At 36.5% G+C, this 25,095-nt stretch overlaps 1 protein-coding gene across 8 annotated transcripts in view; it reads right to left on the bottom strand.

Annotated features, from left to right (window-relative positions):
- The window catches only part of USP53 (ubiquitin specific peptidase 53), a 79,681-nt gene that overhangs the window by 35,471 nt on the left and 19,115 nt on the right, over positions 1 to 25,095 (bottom strand). For 6 of the 8 annotated variants that reach the window (XM_002815091.6, XM_063723619.1, XM_054554407.2 and 3 more), the window contains 5 exons: positions 16,816 to 17,501; positions 11,296 to 11,388; positions 8,101 to 8,235; positions 632 to 745; positions 468 to 550 (listed from right to left, as the gene is read on the bottom strand). In XM_002815091.6, coding sequence (XP_002815137.3) covers positions 468 to 550; positions 632 to 745; positions 8,101 to 8,235; positions 11,296 to 11,388; positions 16,816 to 16,959 — 569 coding nt within the window. In that variant the 5' untranslated portion in view covers positions 16,960 to 17,501. Of the gene's footprint in view, positions 1 to 467; positions 551 to 631; positions 746 to 8,100; positions 8,236 to 11,295; positions 11,389 to 16,815; positions 17,502 to 21,302; positions 23,299 to 25,095 lie in introns of those variants that run through there. The other 2 variants (XM_063723617.1, XM_054554408.2) reach the window with 2 other exon arrangements.

Genomic DNA, 25,095 nt, shown 5'->3' with positions numbered 1-25,095 from the left:
AGTGAATGTTGAGTCCTCAAATGCAATAACCTGAGAATTACGCTCACATTTTTCTTTCTTCTCTGCTTATCCTAGCTTTTATCACCAGAAAGGGACATAGTGGAGCTGACTGAAAATATGGGCATTACAAACAGAACATCTCATAAATGAAGCAACCATGTATAGTTCCATTTAACATTCAGTTTATCATTTCATGCTCCCCTTCACAGTTCTAAATTTGTTATAAATTAAATAGGTATAAAATTTAACTAGTATTATGTACACTTCACTAAGTAACACATATATTAGGCCAAATTACAAACATCCAACTTTGATAGACATCACTTAATACATCTCACAGCAGCATACTTGGTAGCCTCAGACAGAGAGGGGAAATTCATGTATGCTATGATTTTATAAAATAAGTGCTCAATGTGCTTAAATATGTTATTAATGTCTTTGATAATTAAGCTTTAATAGGTTCTTACCATAAGGCTGTTGTAGAAATGTACCGCACAAATTCTGTAAAAGGTAGAGGATCTGATGATGCTCCACAGCTACGACACACACACTATATAGGTAAAAACGTATGTTTAATCTATCAATCATAAAACAGAACTATAATATCTAAATAATAATCAAGCCATCTCACCTGTTCATACAGAGTCATAGCAAACTTCTGGTGCGTGATACAAGATTTAGAGGTACACATGTCTGCATCTCTGCTTGGCACTATGTGAAAATGAATCCTCTCCAATATATTTTCCTAATTTAAAAATAAAATAGATAAATGAGTTGTTGATCTTGCAGGGAACACAGCAAAATGTAACTCTTTACCTGCAGATTTTCCAAAGTGTAAATTTAAGAGTGTCATACATATTGTTAGCTTTTCAACTTTCCTCTCTAATCAACACTGATCGAATGTTCAATTATTCACCTTTTACAGCACTAGCTTAAAAGAAAATGTTGTTTAAACAAACATTATAACATGATCTTTAATAAAGTTATTTTTAATCCTTCTAAAAACTCATGGTGACTGACATCTATAATTTAATATTAGAAAACAGTTTCCTGTGTTCCCAACATTCTCAAATGAAGAAAAAATAGATAGCTTTAAAAAAAATCCTGGATGGCTCCGGTCTACAGCTCCCAGCGAGACTGACACAGAAGACAGGTAATTTCTGCATTTCCAATTGAGATACCTGGTTCATCTCATTGGGACTGGTTGGACAGTGAGTGCAGCCCACGGAGGGCGAGCCAAAGCAGGGCAGGACATCACCTCACCCAGGAAGCACAAGGGGTCAGGGGATTTCCCTTTCCTAGCCAAGGGAAGCTGTGAGTGAATGTACCTGGAGGAGCGGTACACTCCGGCCGAAATACTGAGCTTCTCCCACGGTCTTACCAACCAGCAGACCAGGAGTTCCCCTCTCGTGCCTGGCTCAGCGGGTCCAACACCCACGGAGCCTTGCTCACTGCTAGCACAGCAGTCTGAGATCAACCTGGGATGCGGGAGCTTGGTTGTGGGGAGGGGTGCCCGCCATTGCTGAGGCGTGAGTAGCTGGTTCTCTGCTCACGGTGTAAACAAAGCAGCAGGGAAGCTTGAACTGGGCAGAGCCCACTGCAGCTCAGCAAGGCCTTCTGCCTCCCTAGATTCCACCTCTAGGGGCAGGGCGTATCTGAACAAAAGGCAGCAGACAGCTTCTGCAGACTTAAATGTCCCTGCCTGACAGCTCTGAAGAGAGCAGTGGTTCTCCCAGCACCGCGTTTGAGCTCCGATAACGAACAGACTGCCTCCTCAAGTAGATTCCTGACCCCCCTGTAGCCTGACTGGGAGACACCTCCCATTAGGGGCCGACAGACACCTCATACAGGCGGGTGCCCCTCTGGGACAAAACTTCCAGAGGAAGGATCAGGCAGCAATATTTGCTGTCGTGCAGCCTCCGCTGGTGAAAACCAGGCAACAGGGTCTGGAGTGGACCTCTAGCAAACCCCAACAGACCTGCAGCTGAGGGGCCTGTCTGTTAGAAGGAAAACTAACAAACAAAGGGATAGCATCAACATCAACAAAAAGGACATCCACACCAAAACACCATCCGTAGGTCACCAACATCAAATACCAAAGGTAAATAAAACCACAAAGATGGGGAGAAAGCAGAGCAGAAAGGCTGAAAATTACAAAAACCAGAACGTCTCTTCTCCTTCAAGGAATACAACCCCTCACCTGCAAGGTAACAAAACTGGTCGGAGAATAAGTTTGAAGAGTTGACAGAAGTAGGCTTCAGAAGGTAAGTAATAACAAACTTCTCTGAGCTAAAGGAGCATGTTCTAACCCATCGCAAGGGAGCTAAAAACCTGGAAAAAAGGTTAGACAAATGGCTAACCAGAATAACCCATGTAGAGAAGACCTTAAATAACCTGACGGAGCTGAAAAACATAGTACGAGAACTTCTTGAAGCATACACAAGCTTCAGTAGCCGATTCAATCAAGCAGAAGAAAGTATATCAGTGATTGAAGATGAAATTAATGAAATAAAGCAAGAAGACAAGATTAGAGAAAAAAGACTGAAAAGAAACTAACAAAGCCTCCAAGAAATATGGGACTATGTGAAAAGACCAAATCTACGTTTGATTGGCATACCTGAAAGTGATGGGGAGAATGGAACCAAGTTAGAAAACACTCTGTAGGATATTATCCAGGAGAACTTCCCCAACCTCTAACAAGGCAGGCCAACATTCAAATTCAGGAAATACAGTGAACACCACAAAGATACTCCTCAAGAAGAGCAACCGAAAGACACATAATTGTCAGATTCACCAAGGCTGAAATGCACGAAAAAATGTTAAGGGCAGCCAGAGAGGAAGGTTGGGTTACCCACAAAGGGAAGCCCATCAGACTAACGGTGGATCTCTCTGCAGAAACTCTATAAGCCAGAAGAGAGTGGGGGCCAATATTCAACATTCTTAAAGAAAAGAATTTTCAACCCAGAATTTTATATCCAGCCAAACTAAGCTTCCTAAGTGAAGGAGAAATAAAATCCTTTACAGACAAGCAAATGCTGAGATACTTTGTCACCACCAGGCCTGCCTTTCAAGAGCTCCTGAAGGAAATTCTAATCATGGATAGGAACAACCAGTACCTGCCACTGTAAAAACATGCCAAATTTAAAGACCATTGACGCTATGAAGAAACTACATCAACTAACAGGCAAATTAACCAGCTAACATCATAATGACAGAATCAAATTCACACATAACAATATTAACCTTAAATGTAAATGGGCTAAAGGCCCCAATTAAAAGACATAGACTGGCAAATTGGATAAAGAGTCAAGATTCTCCAGTGTGCTGTATTCAGGAGATCCATCTCGTGTGCAGAGACACACATAGGCTCAAAATAAAGGGGTGGAGGAAGATCTACCAAGCAAATGGAAAGCAAAAAAAAAAGCAGGGGTTGCAATCCTGGTCTCTGATACAACAGGCTTTAAACCAACAAAGATCAAAAGAGACAAAGAAGAGCATTACATAATGGTAAAGGGATCAATTCAATAAGAAGAGCTAACTATCCTAAATATATATGCACCCAATACAGGAGCACCCAGATTCATAAAGCAAGTCCTTAGAGATCTAGAAAGGGACTTAGACTCCCACACAATAATAATGGGAGACTTTAACACCCCACTGCCAATATTAGACAGATCAACAAGACAGAAAATTAACAAGGATATCCAGGACTTGAACCCAGCTCTGGACCAAGTGGACCTAATAGACATCTACAGAACTCTACATCCCAAATCAACAGAATATATATTCTTTGCAGCACCTATTCTAAAACTGACCACATAATTGGAAGTAAAACACTCCCGAGCAAATGTAAAAGAACAGAAATAACTGTCTCTCAGACCACAGTGCAACCAAATTAGAACTCAGGATTAAGAATCTCACTCAAATACGCACAACTAGATGGAAAATGAACAACCTGCTCAAGAATGACTACTGGGTAAATAACAAAATGAAGGCAGAAATAAAGACGTTCTTTAAAACCAATGAGAACAAAGACACAATGTACCCGAATCTCTGGGACACATTTAAGGCAGTGTGTGGAGGGAAATTTATAGCATGAAATGCCCACAAGAGAAAGCAGGAGATACCTAAAATTGACACCCTAACATCATAATTAAAGGAACAAGAGAAGCAAGAGCAAATAAATTCAAAAACTAGCAGAAGACAAGAAATAACTAGGTTCAGAGCAAAACTGAAGGAGATAGAGACACAAAAAACCCTTCAAAACAATCAGTGGTTCCAGGGGCTGGTTTTTCGAAAAGATCAAGAAAATAGACAGACCGCTAGCAAGACTAATAAAGAAGAAAAGAGAGAAGAATCAAATAAATGCAATAAAAAAATCATAAAGGGGTATCACCACCGATCCCACAGAAATACAAACTACCATCACAGAATACTATAAATACCTCTACACAAATAAACTAGAAAACCTAGAAGAAATGCATACATTCCTGGACACATACACCCTCCCAAGACTAAACCAGAAAGAAGTTGAATCTCTGAATAGCCCAATAACAGGTTCTGAAATTGAGGCAATAATCAATAGCCTACCAACCAAAAAAAGTCCAGGACCAGATGGATTCACAGCCTAATTCTACCAGAGGTACAAAGTGGAGCTGGTACCATTCCTTCTGAAACTATTCCAATCAATAGAAAAAGAAGGAATCCTCCCTCACTCATTTTATGAGGCCAGCATCATCCTGATACCAAAGCCTGGCAGAGACACAACAAAAAAAGGGAATTTTAGGCCAATATCCCTGATGAACATTAAAGTAAAAATCCTCAATAAAATACTGGCAAATTGAATCCAGCAGCACATCAAAAAGCTTATTCACCACGATCAAGTCGGCTTCATCCCTGTGATGCAAGGCTGCTTCAACATACGCAAATCAATAAATGTAATCCATCACATAAACAGAACCAATGACAAAAACCACATGATTATTTCAATAGATACAGAAAAGGCCTTCAACAAAATTCAACAGCCTTTCATGCTAAAAACTCTCAATAAACTAGGTATCAATGGAACGTATCTCAACATAATAAGAGAGATTTATGACAAACTCACAGCCAATATTATACTGAATGGACAAAAACTGGAAGCATTCCCTTTGAAAACCGGCACAAGACAAGGATGCCCTCTCTCACCACTCCTACTCAACATAGTATTGGAAGTTCTGGCCAGGGCAATCAGGCAAGAGAAAGTGATAAAGGGTATTCAAATAGGAAGAGACGAAGTGAAATCAGGCAAGAGAAAGTGCTAAAGGGTATTCAAATAGGAAGAGACGAAGTCAAATTGTCTCTGTTTGCAGATGACATGATTGTATATTTAGAAAACTCTATCATTGAAAAGCCAAGAAACAACAGATGCTGGAGAGGTTGCAGAAAAATAGGAAGATTTACACTGTTGATGGGAGTGTAAATTAGTTCAACCATTGTGGAAGAGAGTGTGGAGATTCCTCAAGGATCTAGAACTGGAAATACCATTTGACCCACCAATCCCATTACTGAGTATATACCCAAAGGATTATAAATCATTCTAGGATAAAGACACATACACAGGTATGTTTATTGTGGCACTATTCACAATAGCAAAGACTTGGAACCAACCCAAATGTTCATTGATGATAGACTGGATTAAGAAAATGTGACACATATACACCTTGGAATACTATGCAGCCACAAAAAAGGATGAGTTCATGTCCTTTGAAGTGACATGGATGAAGCTGGAAACCATCATTCTCAGCAAACTGTCACAAGATCAGAAAACCAAACACCACATGTTCTCACTCATAAGTGGGAGTTGAACAATGAGAACACATGGACACAGGGAGGGGAATATCACATACTGGGGCCTGTGGGGGGTGGGGGGCTAGGGGAGGGATAACATTAGGAGAAATACCTAATGTAGGTGACGGGTTGATGGGTGCAGCAAACCATCATGCCACATGTATACCTATGTAACAAAACTGCAAGTTCTGCCCATGTAACCCAGAACTTAAAAGTATAATTAAAAAAAAAAAAATCCTACTTGAATCATCTAGGTAGTCTGTACAAATAACAGCAAAACAAAGGCTCTGTATCTACACTAACACCATAATGCAGGCAATGCAATCTGCCGTGAATTTCATATAAATGTTGATTTACAATATAGATCAACAAGGGGCATTTATTTCTTTAACAGAATTCTTTTTACCAAAGCTTAACCAATGGATTCTATTCATTAGCTAACTTCCCTCTCCTCTGCCCCAGGATATTTAAGACCATTTAATAATTTAAGCCTAGATTTCTAGACATTTTGTGAATTATCACATCATGTATTAGAATAATTCATTTAAGTGAAAGTAAAACTATAAAGTTTAGCATTGTTCAAAATATATTTGTTTTAAGCAAAAAATCAATTATAAACAGAAGAAATATGGAAAGTATATTTCATTACTGTGTGTGCCATTATTGATATTTTAATCAACATGCAAGTGTGCTAGGCAAGATGCTAGTCAATGAGCTTTCCATCTAAGGAAACCATGAAGATGCTCATTTTTAAAAAGGCAATTAATAATATAAAAATGCCAAATGAATTCTACAGACAGTAAATTCTACAGGGAATGGATTGGGTGGTTTGGTCATGTGTTATCTGGTAGACATAGACTTAGTCTGAACCTTGACAAAATGATAGATTTTTAAAGTTTTGAGTATTTCAGGAACTTGAGCAAAGGCTGCTAGTAGAACAGCCTTATAAATAAGGAGTATAAACAGGAATATAAAAATATATGTGAGGAACAGAATGGAATAATCTCACTAGGAAGAAAAATCCAGGGATGAAGCACTGAGGGAAGGTGGAGTTTAATCTAAAGGGCCTTAAATATCAGAATAAAAAGTCTAGATTTAAATCTTAGAAATATTTGAAGAGTAAGCATTAACCTGAATAAAATCATATTAATATGGTGGTTATTTAAAAAATAGGACATAAGGCCAGGCGCGGTGGCTCACGCCTGTAATCCCAGCACTTTGGGAGGCCGAGGCAGGCGGATCACGAGGTCAGGAGATAGAGACCATCCTGGCTAACACAGTGAAACCCTGTCTCTACTAAAAATACAAAAAATTAGCCGGGCGTGGTGGCGGGCGCCTGTAGTCCCGGCTACTCGGGAGGCTGAGGCAGGAGAATGGCGTGAACCCGGGAGGTGGAGCTTGCAGTGAGCCGAGATCGCGCCACTGCACCCCAGCCTGGGTGACAGACCGAGACTCCGTCTCAAAAAAAACAAACAAAAAAAATAGGACATAAATAAACAGGCTGAATGGACATCAGTAGGAGGCTTAAATATACTGAACTGGAAGAAGTTGTGGTAGGGGATTAATACGGAAAGAAAAAACTTTTGAAAGGGTTTCTGATTAAAGAATTTACAAAATTTGCTGACTAGAAACAGAAAGAAGAGAGAAGAAATGGTTACAACTTAATTATAGGTGACATCAGTATTAATGAGACATTTAATAATTAACATACCTATTTTACATGTATAAAGTATGTACCTGATCAAAGGAATGCTCTATTTACTAATATGGTGGTAACACAGAGCCTGAGAACATCAACCTCAGTGATTTTCAACCTGGAATGTGGGTAACAGGCTGTTGCCCCTGTTACCCACCAAAATCCCACCAAAATCCCACCAAAATCCCCTTCTCTCCCAATGAGAATCATTGCATGCAATGAAAACTATTACTGCTAGGAATGTGCTGCATATGTGAACCCTATAGTGGCAGAACACTGATTTAAGTGATATCATTTATATTCAGCAAAGCTTATTGCTCCAACTAAGTTTTAAAATATTTTAGTAGCCTAAGAGTAAAAATTAGAGCAACACAAATAATCAAAACCAAAAGTACAACACAAAACACAGATGGATTGAAGTTGAGGCTTGAAGGATGGGTAAGATATGGATCTACTGGCCAGTTTTGACATTTTTCTATTGTTCTAAATTTTTGTTTCATTTGTCTCAACATTTGTACCATCTAAGGAATGAAAACTACTATCCTGACTTCTTAAGGAATATCAGAAATACTTACAAAGCACTCCGCAGCATCATCCATAAGGCCAAGTTGAAATCGCTGCTCATCTTTGAAACTTTCTGCAAGAGCATGCCTTATGTTATCTGAGGGAAGTGCTTTTTCTCGACTGTGTTGGAACTGTGCAAATATCGTCTGGGAATCAACAAGAAAATCAGTAAGTTTAATGCCAGCTTTAAAAACATTTCAGTAATTTCATTACAACACAGAGAAACTCAAAACACTATACTTGGAAAATAATACAGAAGTCTTTTGCTCTAAAATTTCATACAAAAATTAATTATTTGTATCATCAAGTGTAGAAATGTTTGCACCAGCCTCTAAATCAAATGTTAGCAGACACAAGAATTAAACATGTAGGGTTCCCAGGTCCTACCCTCAGAGGACACTGCTGGTCCTGAGCATTTCAGACAAGAGATACCCAACCTGTATTTCTAATCTAAATTAAGAAACTGGAAACATCATTCAGTTTCTAATCTAAACCTAAGAAACTGGAAACATGAGATTATAGTTGTTAATCTGATTTTCAATTTTCCTTATTAAACTTAAGCAAGAAAAAAACATTTTAATAAATTCCAATTTTATGACAATCATCTTACATGGAAGAAAGAAAAGTTTTCAATGACAGCCCACCAAAGTAGTATTGGTCACATTCAGTCCCATGTTAGCTCAAAGGGTCATGTCATCTCAAAAAAAATATTTTTAAGATCAACATACAAAGAAAACATTTCACAAATCTGTTTCACTACAGCAAAAAAATACAATTTATAAATAAAATAAGAAATTAAAAAACACAGATGTCAACTGATATTAGATACCCAGAACTATAATTATTTTAGCCATTATAATAGCTAAAATTATGAATAGTAAAAGATGAAAAATAACTTTCAGATTTTATCTCTTATTTAGGCAATTAACTTCCAGGTAATGTTTAAGATTTTTAATCCTATGCGAGACTGTCACTCATTCATTCAACATACATTTTTTGCCTCCCTAGTATATGTTAGGCATTGTTCTACCCTAGAAAAATGGATGGCAACCCTGCCCACATGGAGACTATATTCTAGTTATAGTAATGAGAAGGCAAAGAAGTAATTATATAACATCAGAATGTGATAAGTACAGTAGAGAAAAATAAAGAGATACACGAGAGAAAAATAAAGCAGTGTAATGGGGATAGGAATGGCAGGGATATTACAGATGGAAGCAGCTTATCTTTTACCTAGGGTAGTTGGGGAAGGCCTCACTGATGGAAAAGTAATATTTGAGGAGAGGCATAAAGGAAATAAGGGTGTTAGCCATGAGGACATCTGGAAGAAAAGCATTCCAGACAAAAGGAATAACAATGAGGAGACTTTGAGGTGGGGACCAGCTCTGAGAAATAGAGCCTAGTTTGGCTAAAATGCAATGTATTTCTGTGTGTTTTTGACAGGGAAGGAGAGGAAGGCAAGCACAGGAAAGAGGCAGGTGACTGTGCAGGGCTACAAGAGAGTTGGTCTAGGAAATTAATAATCCTAGGTTTTACAATTAGACAAAACATTCAAAATTTACTGTGGAATAAATAAAATGTGATACTGTAATGTGATCTAGGTTCATTCCTCATTTCCTAATAATAACCCTATTTGGCCATGTTCTTAGAAAAAGAGAATATAAAATTTCTTCCTTTGGTGATTTACTCAAACAGCCTTTTCAGGAACATAATGAAATTAAGGCACATACATTAAAAAAAAAAAAATTCTGTGTGTCTATGTGTGTGTGTTCATTATGAATATTCAAGAATGTAAAAAAATGACACATTTATCTCTAAAATGTATAACAAAATCTTAAGTTCTCTGGCAAAAGATTTCAGTGACAAGAATGAGTTGCTAATATATACTGGATGCTCTGTTTCTTTGTCTTCCTTCTATTTTCCTCAGCAGAGCAGCCACAGGGATCTAGTTCAAATCCCCCATCTCCCTAAATCACTCAGAGAAAAAGCCACGATCCTTACAGAGGCCTATAAGGCCCTACACAATCTAAACCCCTGTTCTAGTTATTTATTGCTCTGTAACTAAACCACCCCCAAAATGTAGTTACATAAATCTGCAATTTGGGTGGGGACAGTATGTCTCTGCTCCACTCAAAGTCATTTTGGACAGTTTGAATGCTGGGACCTGGAATACCTGAAGGTCACTCTTTCATGTCTGGCAGTTGATGCTGGCTGTGGGCTGGGAACTCAGCTCTAGCTGTGTCCAGAATGTCTCCACGTGGTCTTTCTGCATGGCCACCTGGCTTCCTCATCATGGTGGCTCACTTCCAAGACTGAGCAACTCAAGAGACAGAGCGGGGTGAGAGCTATACCACCTTTTCTAAACTAACCTAACCTCAGATATCTTGCTTGCAGCCTCAGTTCTGCCATAGTCTATTTGACAGAAATCAGTCATTAAGGCCAGCCTATATTCAAGGAATTAGATTTTGGATAAGGAAGCATGCAAAAGAATCCACAGACATGTTTTAAAGCCACCTCGGCTACCCTCACCTCGGAGCTCATCTTCCACCACTCTCTTCCTTGCTCATAAAGCTCCTGCCATCCATATTTCCTTGGTGTTCCTTAAATATGTCAGATATACTCATACCTCAAGGCCTTTGCAGTTGCTGTTTCTTTGTCTACCTGGAAGGCTCTTCAAGGTGTCATTTCAAATATCAGTTTCTCAGTGACGCTTTCCTGCCTATACAACACTCCCTATTTTCTTTCCCTGATGTATTTTTCCACTGTTACAACTATTACCATCTAACATACTCTATAATATTTTGCTTTCTTATTATTGTCTCCTCCTCTATAAGAATACAAGCTCTATGAGAAGAGGGATTTTTATCAGTTTTGTTCACTGCTGTATCCTCAGTAACTACACTGGTACCCAGAACCCAGTAGTAGCTCCAAAAACATTTGTTAAAATGAATAAGAATAATTGCAAAATAATGAAAAAGATAATGTTCCTAACAATTTTATACTTAGAATATTAATTTTTAACTGTCTTATATAAAAGAGGAAAATGAAAACACAAACCTGAATAAGTCATACTGTTAAGAATTCATCTTCAAAACTGTTAATCACCTGACAGTGAACTTTAGTTACAACAAACTGACCCAATATATCAAACTTAAATTTTTGAAGGAACAATTGATAGTAGTTTTTCAGAGCTATTAAAAGCTTACCTTCAATGCACAAAATATACAGGCATCTCCCTGACAAACATGCCCAGTCAAAACCCGCAAGCTTCGTCGGAATATATCCAATTGCCATAAAACCTAAAAAACAGGGAGATGTTAAGGAAAAAGAAACAAACAGATTTTTCTTACTGTAACAAAAGACAGATTTAGATATTTTACAAATTGCAAAAGGCGAACAAGTAACTTTTTTTAATCGCCTGTACATAATCAGACACACATAACCACTGGAAATAACAGCAAGTATAAAATTGCTACATGCATGTTGTGCATATATAAAAGTTGGATTCAGAAGATACTCTTAATGGTACACATGAAAAACTATGACAAGCATGGAGCAGGGAAAAACCAACTCCTCATTAAAGATTTGGTCTGAGCAGGAAACAAGGAATACTAAACAGAGAAGTTGGCAGAGACATGAAAGAGGAAGTGATTATAATATTTGGAACAAACTGAAATTTTGAAAGGAAATATAATAAGACTTTAAAACCAGAGTGTACTAAATTGGGGTCTGCACATTATGGCAAGAAAAAGGGGTGAGCAGAGGTGTATGTGGTCACTGTACATGGAACAAGAAAGGGGGTACCTGTGTGGTAATGGGGGTACAGCATAGTAAGCAGCAGCCATTAATAAATTACCTAAGTATATACTTGCTGCAATTATCCACTTATCTTCTGCTACTAAAAGACACAGACAAAGACAATACAAACCCAAAAAGACAGCAACTGTCAAAACAAATCAGTCCAATACTTAAAATCATTCTGAAAAACCTGAATTCTAGACAATGAGGATAAGAATAGTACTTGCATCTCATAGAGTTCTTGTAAGGATTAAATAATATGTGATGTTTCTAGAGCAGGGTATGGTACTCAACTGGCATGCAATGAGTACCAGCTGCTATTTGGGGCTGTTACTACTATTACAACAAACAAATAAGATCTTCAAATTTCTCTTTTAGTCGTGTCCTCAAATAACGTAACTAAGAAAATCTATTCATGATCTCTCCTTTCTCCCAAATAAAAACAAAAAGTTAATAAAAACAAACTGGTTTTAATATTTCCTATATTTTCAACTACTCCACAACTAAAGGTCATTTCAAAATTCCTCTTTAAACATTGCCTTTTATTAAAGCATAATGAATAGGATCAATTTTTCTGTCACAGATAACTCAGTGTTTTTGCAAAGCACTTGATGATGTTTAATAACTTTCTTGAGTATCATATCCTAGCATATTTTAAAAAATACACTGAAATCCATTTTACCAACAAAGAAGATGATTAATGACAGCACAACTTTAGAAGCAATGTACCACTGAGGTTAATAAAAAACATCTGAAGGCAGGTGTCTGTTCTAATTCTGGGTTTACTATTTACCAACTCCTGGACTGACTGAGGCAAAATATTTTCTGGGACTCAGTTTTCTCATCAGTAAAATAAAGATAAATGTAGTACTTACCTCTTAGGGCTGTTGTAAGGATTAAATTAGGTGACATATGCAATGTTGAAACAAGCAGTAAGAACACAATAAATGTGAGCTATTAAATAGTATTATAGTATTAAATAACTTTCCTTCTCAGACATTAAAATCACACTAATATGTTATACCTAATTGTACTGTTTTTGCATTAGATAAAAGTTTAAAATATTCAGCTAAAATAGAATACCCTCTATAATCTGTTTATAAAGTTTAGTGAAGTCTTCCAAATGTAACCAGAATATTTTCTACGATTACAAAAACTCTGAGTTACACTGGATCAAACTACAGATAAAATGTTTTATGTGGTTTATTTCAAGTTCCCTGTACATTACTGTCTTTAACACAATAGTGTAAAGGCTACTTTAACAAATCGCTATCACAAAATAATTATCCTAATTATAGTGAGTCTTCATCCATTTTATTTTATTTATTTATTTTTTAGATGGAGTCTTGCTTTGTTGCCCAGGCTGGAGTGTGATGGTGCTATCTTGGCTCACTGCAACCTCCACCTCCTGGGTTCAAGCGATTCTCGTGCCTCAGCCTCCTGAGTAGCTGGAACTACAGGTACCTGCCACCACGCCCAGCTAATTTTTTTATTTTTGGTAGAGACGGGGTTTCACCATGTTCACTAAGCTGGTCTCAAACTCCTGGCCTCAAGTGATCCACCCACCTTGGCCTCCCAAAGTGCTAGGATTACAGGTGTGAGCCACTGTTCCTGGTCCCATTTCATTTTAAAATGTTGATTATATTCTATCACTTATTTTAAAAAATTAAGGTTTAAGATAGTTGTTGAACTAGTTTCTAGCAATATACACTTTTTCATTATTTGCATGTAGCAATTTAAATGGTGCCTAACAAAATTAATGTAGTTATTTTTGAATATTTATACATATTTCTTATATTATTCCCAGAAGATCGATACCTATCTATACACACATTAAATACAAACCTTTCATCATACATTCTTTACTTGAAAATAATGTAAGAAATAGCTTAAATATTAATAAGAAATGGCATATAAATTCATTTTTCTGTCTTAGATCCAAACATTTTAATGTCTGTGTTTAGTAAATTCTTACAAGACATATTCTACAATTTATTTCTCAGCATTTTTGAAAATGTATTCATCAAATTGCAAATCAACATTTGTATTCTGAATTTTCAAAAAGAAAGGTCTTATCTCATAGAAAATCTATCTGAATAGTTGTTTCATCAGGAAGAATTGGCTTTGTAAATTAGTTTATATGGCAGACAACAGAGACCAGCAGATCCCCCAAAGCTGCTAGAGTTGGCAGGGCAGAGTACCGCAGAGAGCTGCACAGAGAGTTAACATCAGGGATCAGTACAGGATCCTCCTCCAGTATTTGGGGGTGTACTATGAGGAAACTGTCTGAGGCCTGGGAAAGAAACACCCAAAAGGATTAGAGGGAATAGTGCCCAGAGCTCACAGGCCCAAGATAGTGCCTATTCCTGCAGCCAAAGTAGAAAACTTCATAATTCACAGAGCAATGGTTGAAAAAGAAGAGTCTCAATAGCAGAGAAATTAACCCAAGAATAAACATAGCTCTGTCCCGCCTAACAAAGTTTAAAAGTAAAATGATCAAACTGCTTCCAAATAAATAAACTCTGTCCCAGAACAAAGTTCTAGATTATTTTTAGGGAATATAAAAATATCCATAACCTGACAAGGTAAAACTTGTCTGACATCCAACAACAACAACAACAAAAAAAACAAAGTAATTGAAATGTACCCAGTATTTATACAAATAACAGAATTAGTAGATAAGTACATAAAAACAATTATTACAACTATACTTCACATGTTTAACAGACTAGCAAATGCTAAGTAAAGACATGAAAGAGATTTTAAGAAGACCAAGATAAAACTTCTCAAAGTGAAAACTACAATGTCTAAGACAAAAAAATACACTGGATGGGATTAATAGCAGATAGGCAATGCAAAGGAAAAGACTAATGAACTTGAAAATGGAGTAACAGAAACCACACAAAGTAAAACACAAAGAGAAAAAAAGACTGAGAAAGAAAATAAAGAGAGCATCAGTAAGCTGTGGAACAACTGGAAAACTTCAAGCAACTCACTAAATATGTAACTGGAAAACCCCAAAGGAGGGAAGAGACAGAAAAATTATTTGAAGAAATAACAAAGTGTTTCCAAATTTGATTTAAATCCAAAACCCACAGATCCAAGACGCTCAACAAACCCAAACACAAGAAACATGAAGAAACCTATATCAAGAAACATCATTAAATTGCTTCAAGCCAATGATAAGGAGAAAAACTTAAAAGCACCCAGAGAAAAAGAACAAATTACATACAGAGAAACAAAGATCAGAATATTAGATTTTTCATTATAATAATGCAAGCTAAAACACAGAGAAGCAATATCTTTAAAGTACTGAAAGAAAAATGTCAACTTGGACCATCTTTAATGAGTGAAAATATCTTTCAAAAATAAAGGTGAAATACAGATGTTTTTCAGGCATACAAAAGCTGAAAGAATTCATCACCAATAAACCTGTATTACAAGAAAGATCCTTCAAGCAATAGAAAAGGATATCAGATGGAATGTGGATCTATGCAAAAAAGTGATGAGCACCAGAAATGGCAACTATGCAGATATGTATAAGTAAACAGTCTTCATGGTAAATGTCAGCAGAATGTTCTTTTTTAAAAAAATACATCACCATAGGAATACTTCTCAATGTTCTGATCCATGTAAGTTTCCTTACTCAAAATTTTCACCTGTTCTAATATGCGTTTTGTTTCTCTGAACTATACATAGTATTTTGGGTGCTAATGAAAAGGACAGAAACAGAGGGGAAAATATAAAAGGTAAAAAGAATAGGAAAAAGGGTAAACAGAAAAATATCTGAAATGCCAGAAACCCTTTCTCACAGCCTGATTCTATCAAAATCATTTAATTCCAGGTCTTTTGGTATCTAATATTTCACTATATCCAATGCCACTGAACAAATATTTTTCTGCATTTGTCACAGTAATGTCAGTGGGATCTTTGAGCCAGGGCAGTACACTAGCATTTAAGTGTCCTAAAGTAAATTAGAATAAATGCTTTCTTAATACCAACTGCTTCTCTTTCCCTGGGTGAGTTAGAGAACGTTCAAATTTGGCATCTGTCTCAGGTAGAAGGCAACTGAGAATACAGCTCTGAGTCAGTTATCTGTGCACTCGACACATTCTACATGTGTTTATTTGTCAAATGAGCTAATCAACAAATATTTTTCTCTATTAGTTTTCTAAAGAAAAAACAATGCATATGAAAAGTGAATCATTATATATGAATTCTTCTAAGGTATATTCTAAGGTTAATAGAAAAAGTTATCAGTATTCTAAATCTTCCTCATCTTTAGTACTCTACAATGGTCAGAAGGACACAGGATCTATAAAATCTATAACTGCTGAATAAAAACTTTATTATGCATAAGAAAGTATAGTTATTTAAGGCAGAAAAGCAGGTTAATTAAGATTTTCAACAAGGATTGAGGCAAAATGGATTATCCTTCCATTTAACCAAAACAGTGCAGCCCAAATGATGATTCCACAGAGGTAATTTAAGGACCACAGTGGGAGGTGAAGGGAGTTTGAGTACTGAAATAAAAAACTCTGCATTCTCATCTCAATCCAAGCAGCTTATGTCTTTTTATTCTATCTACAGGGATCCATATACTGGATTTTTTTTAAGGGAGGGGTGTTAGCTGATTAAAACCAAAACATTTGTGTATGTTAGAAAAATGTCCTTAATTTACTAAATAAACCTTTTAAATAAGATTATTTATATCATAGTGATACATCAGTCTGTTGAAAAAAACCATTTTCATTTATTATAAAAACCAAAATGACCAGCCAAAACACTTTTGCTCCCATTAAAAGTTATATTAAAAAGTCATTCTAGTCTATAGTAACTTTATTTTTAATTTATGAGCTAAAGAAGTATTAAACAAAGGATTTTCTGAAAAGTATTTTTTTTAATGTAATAAGTAATTATGGTCTCACCTGTACAGCGCTATTAAGAAAGCAGCTGTTTTGTCCTGGTTCATTTAACAAGCCTTTGGTAGGGGCTAGTGATAGCATACTTCCAGGCTGATAAACTTTTCCAAGATTGCCACCAGGTTTGCGTAAGAATTTTACCCATGCCATTTTTAAGCAACTTTGTTTGCATTTAGGCTAAAAACTGTACACTTTTATGTAATATTTTGGACAATAAAATGGATGTCTTGAATTGTCCACTTAAATCCACTGCAGTCTCTTTTAATAATGTAAGTTTCCAAGTCCATATCTTTCCTGATGTTATAAACTCTTAAAGACTTTGACAAGTAACAATAGGGTGCATAAACATTGAAGTTCTAAGCACTAAAAAAGAAAGCTATTTTAAACAAGGCGTTAAAGATGTTTATATGTGTTAAATTTTATGGGAGCTGTATAAGGTTAATATGAAAACAATTTTTTTTAATGGCTAAAAATACTGATGAACGAATCATCCCCTTTAATGCGTAAGCCATTTGTCTTGATGCATAAAATATGTTAATAATACAAAAAGATGTAGAGTTGGCATTTGGCATGATTCCTTTGGTTGTTTGTTTTCCTTATGTTTTTTTAACAAGAAAATTTTCTCTCTCTTTCCCAGGTGAAGTTATGAAAGGTGACTCCATATTTCATATCAATGTGACCTCAAAGCAAATCTACAAAAAAGAAAAAAAAAAATTTAAATAAAAGCAAATGCAATAAGAAAATTCTTAACTTTACCATTTGAACACAAATATTGAATATAGAATTAAAATTTGTCATAAAAAGGATTAGAACTGATAGCATTCTAATATAAATTTTAAAAAATTTCATCATTTACATTTTTAAAATATCAATGTGACATCAATCCCTATGTACCTTAAGCTCAATGTTCAAAAGATGGTTTCATAAGGAAAATATTATCCAAAAATCTAGAATAAATTATATTTCAGCTGGTATGCTATATCTGTCAACACTAAATTGCTCTAGAATATATTGTTATCCTTCTTACACAGAATTATATTTTTCCAAAAAAAGATAGATTTTATGTAAATAGATATGTATAATTATTCAAAAGAAACCTTTAAGTCATAAATAAATCTTGGTGAATTAAATTTCCATGGTATCAACAAATGCACACTCCTGATTAAAAGGATATAAATGTTAAACCTATGAATTAAAAACAAACAAATGCAAGAATACTTTGTTCTATAGCATTTTACTTTATCGCACTTTGCAGATATACTGCCTTTTTAACAAATTGAAGGTGTGTGCCAACCCTGTACCAAGCCAATCTACCAGCACCATTTTCCCAACAGCATATGCCCACTTCATGTCTATGTCACACTTCAGTAATTCTTTTTCATTATTACTGTATCTGTTATGCTGATCTGTGATAAGTTATCTTTGATGTTTCCATTGTAATTGTTTTCAGGCAATATGAACCATTCCCATATACGATGGCAAGCATAATCCATGAATGTGTGTATTCTGACTGCTCCACTGACCATCTGTTTCCCCAACTCTCTCTTTTCCTCAGGCCTCCCTACTCCCTGAGATGCAGCAGTACTGAAATGACATCAGTTCATAACCCTACAATGGCCCCTAGGTGTTCAAGTAAAAGGAGTCGCATGTCTCTCATTTTCAGTCAAAAGCTGGAAATGACTAAGCTTGGTGAGGAAGGCACGTTGAAAGCTGAGACAGGCAGAACGGTAGGCTTCCTACATCAAACAGTAAGTAACCCAAGTTGTGAATGCAAAGGGAAAGCTCTTGAAGGAAATTAAAAGTGTTACTCAAGTAAACACCTGAATGATAAGAAAGTGAAACTCCCTTATTGCTGATAGTGTGAAAATCTGAGCGGTCTGGATAGAAGATCCAACCAGTTACAACATTCCTTTAAGCCAAAGCCCAATCCAGAGCAAGGCCTTAACACTCTTTAATTCTACAAAAGCTGAGAAAAAGAGGGTGAGGAAGCTAAAGAAAAGTAGGAAGCTAGCAGAGGTTGGTTCAGGAGGTTTAAGGAAAGATGCCATCTCCATAACATAAAAATACAAGGTGAGTCAGCAAATGCTGATGGAGAAGCTACAGCAAATTATCCAGAAATCTAGCTAAGATAACTGATGAAAGTAGCTACACTAATTAACAGATTTTCAGTGTTGAAGAAACAGTCATCAACTGTTTGACAGATGAAGACTGTCATCTGTTGAAGAAACAATTGAAGACTGACAGTGATATTGACAGATGGAAGAAGATGCCATCTAGGACATTCACAGTCAGAAAGAAGTCAATGCCTGGCTTCAAAGCTTCAAAGGACAGGCTGACTCTGTCTTTTTTTTTTTCTTTTTTCTTTTTTAATTTTTTCAAACTCTTGTGTCGAGGGCTGACTTTCAATAGATCGCAGCGAGGGAGCTGCTCTGCTACATACAAAACCCCAACCCAGAAGCAGGTCATCTATGAATGGTTTAGCACCAGGTTCCCCACGAACATGTGTTGCGTGACGGGCGAGGGGGCGGCCACCTTTCCGGCCGCAGGCTGACTCTCTTATTAGGACCTAATGCAGTTGTTGACTTCAAGTTGAAGCCAATGCTCACTTACCATTCTGAAAATTCTAGGGCCTTAAAAATCATGATAAATCTAGACTGAGTGTATTCTACAAATGGAACAACAAAGCCTGGATGACAGCACATCTGTTTACAGCATGGTTTACTGAGTATTTTAAGCCCACAGTTGAAGACCTACTGCTCAGAAAATATTCCTTTCAAAATATTACTGTTTATTGACAATGCACCTGGTTACCCAAGATTTCTGATGGTGATGTACAAAGAGATTAATGTTGCTTTCATCCCTGCAATAACCATTCTGCAGCTCATGGATCAAGGAGTAATTTTGACTTTAAAGTCCCATTATTTAAGAAACACATTTCATAAGGCCACAGCTGCCAAAGAAAGAGATTCCTCTGATGGAACTGGGCAAAGTAAACTGGAAACCTTCTGAAAAGGATTCACCATTCTAGATGCCATAAAGAACAATCAGGATTCACAAGAGGAGGGCAAAATATCAACGTTACCAGGATATTTGGTTAATGATTCCAACACTTATGAATGACTCTGAGGGGCTCAAGACTTCAGTGGAGAAAGTAACTGGATGTAAATAGCAAGAGAACTAAAATTATAAGTGGAGTGTGAAGATGTGACTGAATTGCTGCAATCTCATGATAAAACTTGAACAGGGGAATTGCTTCTTATGGCTGAGCAAAGAAAGTGGTTTCTTGAGATGAAATCAACTTCTGGTGAAGATGCTGTGCACATTGTTGAAATGACAACAAAGGGTTTAGAATCATTATTGCAGAGCCAGGGTTCCACCCCAATTCTGAAAGATCTGTGGTGGGGAATATGCTATCAAACAGTGTCACATGCTACAGAGGAATCTTTGGTGAAAGGAAGAGTCAATGTGGCAAACTTCATTGTTGCCTTATTTTAATAGCCACAGCCACCTCAACCTTCAGCTACCATCACCCTGATTCAGTCAGCAGCCATCAACATCAAGGCGAGACCCTCTACCAGCAAAAAGATTACAACTTACTGAAAGCTCAAATGATCATTAGTATTTTCTAACAATAGTTTTTAAATAAGATATATAAGTTGTCTTTTTAGAAATAATGCTATTTTGCACACTTAATAGACTGTGGTACAGTGTAAACATAACTTTTATATGCACTGGGAAACAAAAAAATTCCTGCAACTTGCTTTATTGCAGTGGTCTGGAATCAAACCTGCAATACCTCAGTGGTATACCTGTATTACTAACAGTTTTGTCTAATCAACTGAATTTTGTTGACGAATTATTTCATTCAACATTTTTTGAGCCATGTATTGAACCAGTCACTGGAACTAACATTATAATGACGAAAGGCAGACAATACCTTAATGAATAATAAATTATAGAGTGTACCAGAAGGGTTACATGATACGTAGTAACAAAAGCAATCTAAGAAAAGGGGATAGGAAGTATATATAATGTGGGATGGTTTGTGCTTTTAGATAGGATAATGAACGATGGTCTCATTGAGGTTACATTTGCACAAAGATTGGGAAGGGATGAAGAAGCCACCTGAGAGAAGGAATTCCAAGCACAGTGAACAGAAACCTCAAAGATACTGAGAGTTGGAGCATATCTGGTATAGTGGAGAAATAGTAATATAAAGCCTAGTGTGGCAGGAGAAATGTGAACAAAGAGAAAAGTAAATGGGAAAAAGACAGATCATGTGAGATCTCACAAGCCCTTTTTAAGAACTCTGGCTTTAAACTCTGGATGATGGCTGGGCAGGGTGGTCCACGTGTGTAATCCCAGCACTTCTGGAGGTCAAGTTCAGAAGATCACTTGAAACCAGGGGTTCAAGCCTAGCCTGGGCAACATAGCAAGACCTTGTCTCTACAAAAATTAAACAGAAAAAATTAGCCAAGCACAGTTGTACACACCTATAATCTCAGCTACTCAGGAAGCTGTGGTGGAAGGATTACTTGAGCCCAGAAGTTTGAGGCTGCAGTGAGCTAAGACTGCACCACTGCACTCCAGCCTGAGTGGCAGCAAGACGCTGTCTCTAAAAACAAACAACAACAAAAACTCTGGGTAACAGTCCTTGAGTTCCACAGTACAAAAAGATGAGAGACAGAATGACACAGATTAGTTCAATGTCATTAATCAAATAGCCATTAGAGAAGCGCTGAAAAATAAAGAAGCATCAGTCTCTAAAAGAATCCAAGTCAGGAGACTTTGTTTCCAGGCCTATTTATTGGCTGCTTAGTCTTAGATACATTCTTGTCATCTCTGATTCATGGTTTCTTCACTTTTAAGATGGGGATAACAATAACAGCCTGCTTTAACATAGGTTAAATGTTTTGAGAGTTATAAAACACTATACAGTCAGCCCTCCATATCCACGAGTTCTGCATCTGTGGATTCAAGAACCACGGATCAAAAATACAGTGTTTCTGGGATACGGAACCTCAGCTGTGGAGGACCAACTTTTAGTATCTATGCGTTCCTCAGGGCCCACTGAATGATCTAAGTATCCATGGATTGTGGTATCTGTAGTAGGTCCTGGAACCAATCCACTGAGGGATAAATGTATTATGTTAGTTGTTTTCTTCTTTTTATTTTACTCTACAGTTTATAACCTCTTCTAAAGTGATCTAAATGATCCTGAAACCTTGCATACGAATTAAGGTTTTAATAAATTTAATCATGTTTTTATAATGTTAAGGAAGTTCTGTATTGGTAATACATTTTTATTTTTAATGAAAAAATCTTTTTGAAATATTTTCAATAAACTTTATTAGACACCAAGTCTGCCCCATGAACTATTTTTATATACACTTTAGCGTATATATAAAAATCACTACCCTTAAGGGGCTTAGTTTGCTGAGGGGCACAGACACAAACAGATAATTTAAAAATATTATGGCTTCCATTCCAGCACAAGATTTCAAACTCCTGCTTCCCTCCCTCCATCTCAACCCTATAGATTACACAAAAGCAAAAAGCAGTCTAATAAAGGAAAAACCTTGGGGACACTAAAAGCAACTGGCTTCTAGAGTGTTAAGGAAATGGCAACCAAGAGATGGAGCAGGCCAAATGCTACCAACTGGAAAAGACCTAGTTGTGACCTTTTCCAGTCCTTACATTGCTCTGGGCAGAGAATTTCTACCCCACAGGATGCAATGAGACAGAAAAGCTCTGCTACCACCCCAGTGCCATCTGAAGAGTACAGGAGATTATTATATCAGGAAAGCACCAGAGCACAAACAGTTTGGGAAATGGTAACAAGTTTAGGTGACCTGCAAGGCCCCTGTGTGTTCTGTCCTCACCCGCACTGCATAAATACAAAAAGGATAGCAGGTCCTGGAGAAGATCATGCCTCTAGGCAGGTCAATAGGAAGTTCCTTTTTGGCACCAACTGTCGAACTGCATCATCCCGAATCAGCCCATACACCCCCACCTCTACTTCATGAAATTACACAAAGACACATGTTAGAGCCTAGTCTTCCACCCTGCTCCCCAGGCAAATATTACTAGCTCATAACTTGGAACTTCTAAGAAAAATATAACCAGACACTTGGAGAGTATGAGCACAATGAAACAAAGGCAACAAATGAACAATCTATACCATAAGAAAAAAGACTAAAGAGATCACAAATTTAAAACAAACATAATATTCACCAATTGAAGATATGTATAGATTTTTTAAACTGCTGAAATAAAAAATCCGATGGGTTAACTAGCAAATTGAATATAGGGCAAGAATATGCTAGTGAGCAACAAGTTCAGGTCAAGCAATTCTCCTACAAAGCATTAAAAAAGGAATAAGGAAGTAGAAAATATAAACACTTCTCAAAAGCTATGAGACATGGTTAAAATATTTAAATGTCAATATCTAATAAGATTCCCAGAAAGGGAAATAAATAAATATCTCTAGAAATGATTAAGAATTTGCCAGAATTAGAGACTGAGAAACTCAGATAAAAACAGGATGTGTAACTCAAAGAATCCAAACATGATGTAGGAAAAAAGAGAAGTAAGATGAAAACTGTGAAACCTTATACTAAAAAGAAGAAAGGAGATTTCCAAGTCAATTTATAGTCAAACACTAGAAAAAATAAATCCCAAACTAAAATTTTACAAAAACTGACAAAATCTTTACAAAAAGCCTGATTAAGATTAAAAAAAAAAAGAAGAGAGAGAAACATAAACACTAACGAAATTGTTAAAGGAGAAATAACCAAACACATAAGCAATGGTAAGAATATTACTTTCTTTCTTATGGCAATAACTTAAAAGGAACAGGTAATTTCCTAGCAAAATACAAATTACCAAAATTAATACAAGAAAAAATGAAAAGCTTAAAAAGGCTAGTTTAGAAGAAAATGGAAAAGAGAGAAAAGTTCTCCCATTTTAAATGGCATCTGGATTAGACAAATTCAAAGTTAAATTTTTATCTAAACTTCAAATAACAGTTAATTCTAGTGTTAGATCACTGCAGGCCAAAGGGAAAATGAAATAGAAAGTAACCCCAAATCATTTCATAAAGCTAACATACCCTTAATATCAAAACATGATAAACCTCATACAAATGTGACATGATTATAGGTACAAAAATTATAAATAAAATGCTAGCAAACAGAATCTACCAATATGTCAAAGGAATAACATACTATTGAAAAGAATACTGCAATTTATTACGAGAATGCAAACTTGAGTCTGTATTTATTCTCTCAATAAATATTTGGGAGGCTGTGAAGAAAATAGCTAACAGAGCATTATTCATAACAGTCAAAAAGTGGAAACAACAGAAACAAATGTCCATCAACCAATCAATGGATAAACAAAATGTGTTATGTATATTCATACAGTGGAATACTATTCAGCCATAAAAAGGAAGTAGCAACACATACTATGACATGAATGAACATTAAAAAAACTAAGCAAAGTGTAAGAAGTAAGTCACAAAAGACCACATACTACATGATTCCATTCATATGAAATGTCCACAACTAGGAAATCTACTAAGATAGATAGTAGATTAATGTTTGTTTAGGACTGGAGAAGTGGGGGCTATAGGAGCATGAGGGGTGATCGTTAAAGGTAGAGTTTCTTTCTGAGGTAGTAAGAATGTTCCAAAATTGACTGTGGTAATGTACATATATTTCTGTGAATATACTAAAAATCACTGAATTTTATGCTTTTAAAGGGTGAATTGTATGGCACGTGATTATATTTCAATAAAGCTGTTTTTTAAAAAGAGCAAAAGAAAAGACTTTACATAGCACCCCTGAGACTGCCATCCTTACAGTGGTCTGCTTGCAGGGCTGACCTTTGGGAATTCAAGATTTGGGGAGGCTTTCTACCACCCTGATAAGAGTGGGTCACTGCACCTAAACTGCACAAACAAAATGTTTATCCTGAACACCTGTTTTCCTTCTGGAACTCTGGAATTTTGGTACGTCCCAGGCAGAGGATGCATATGTGACCACCCCATAATAAAATGTTAAGCACTGAGTCTCTAATGAGCTTCCTGGTACACAACATTTTACACATGTCATCACAAAATCTATTGCTGGAGAAATCAGTGTGCCCTGTGTGACTCCACTGGCAGAGGACAATTGGAAGTTTGTGCCTGGTTTCCTCCTGACTTCACCTCCTGGTCCTTCTCTGTTTGCTGATCCTGCTTTACATCCTTTCACTGTAATAAATCACAGCAATGCATACAACTAT

The sequence above is a fragment of the Pongo abelii genome, chromosome 3, assembly GCF_028885655.2.
Source record: "Pongo abelii isolate AG06213 chromosome 3, NHGRI_mPonAbe1-v2.0_pri, whole genome shotgun sequence".
NCBI lineage: Eukaryota > Metazoa > Chordata > Mammalia > Primates > Hominidae > Pongo > Pongo abelii.
This window is presented reverse-complemented; position numbering and strand designations above follow the sequence as displayed.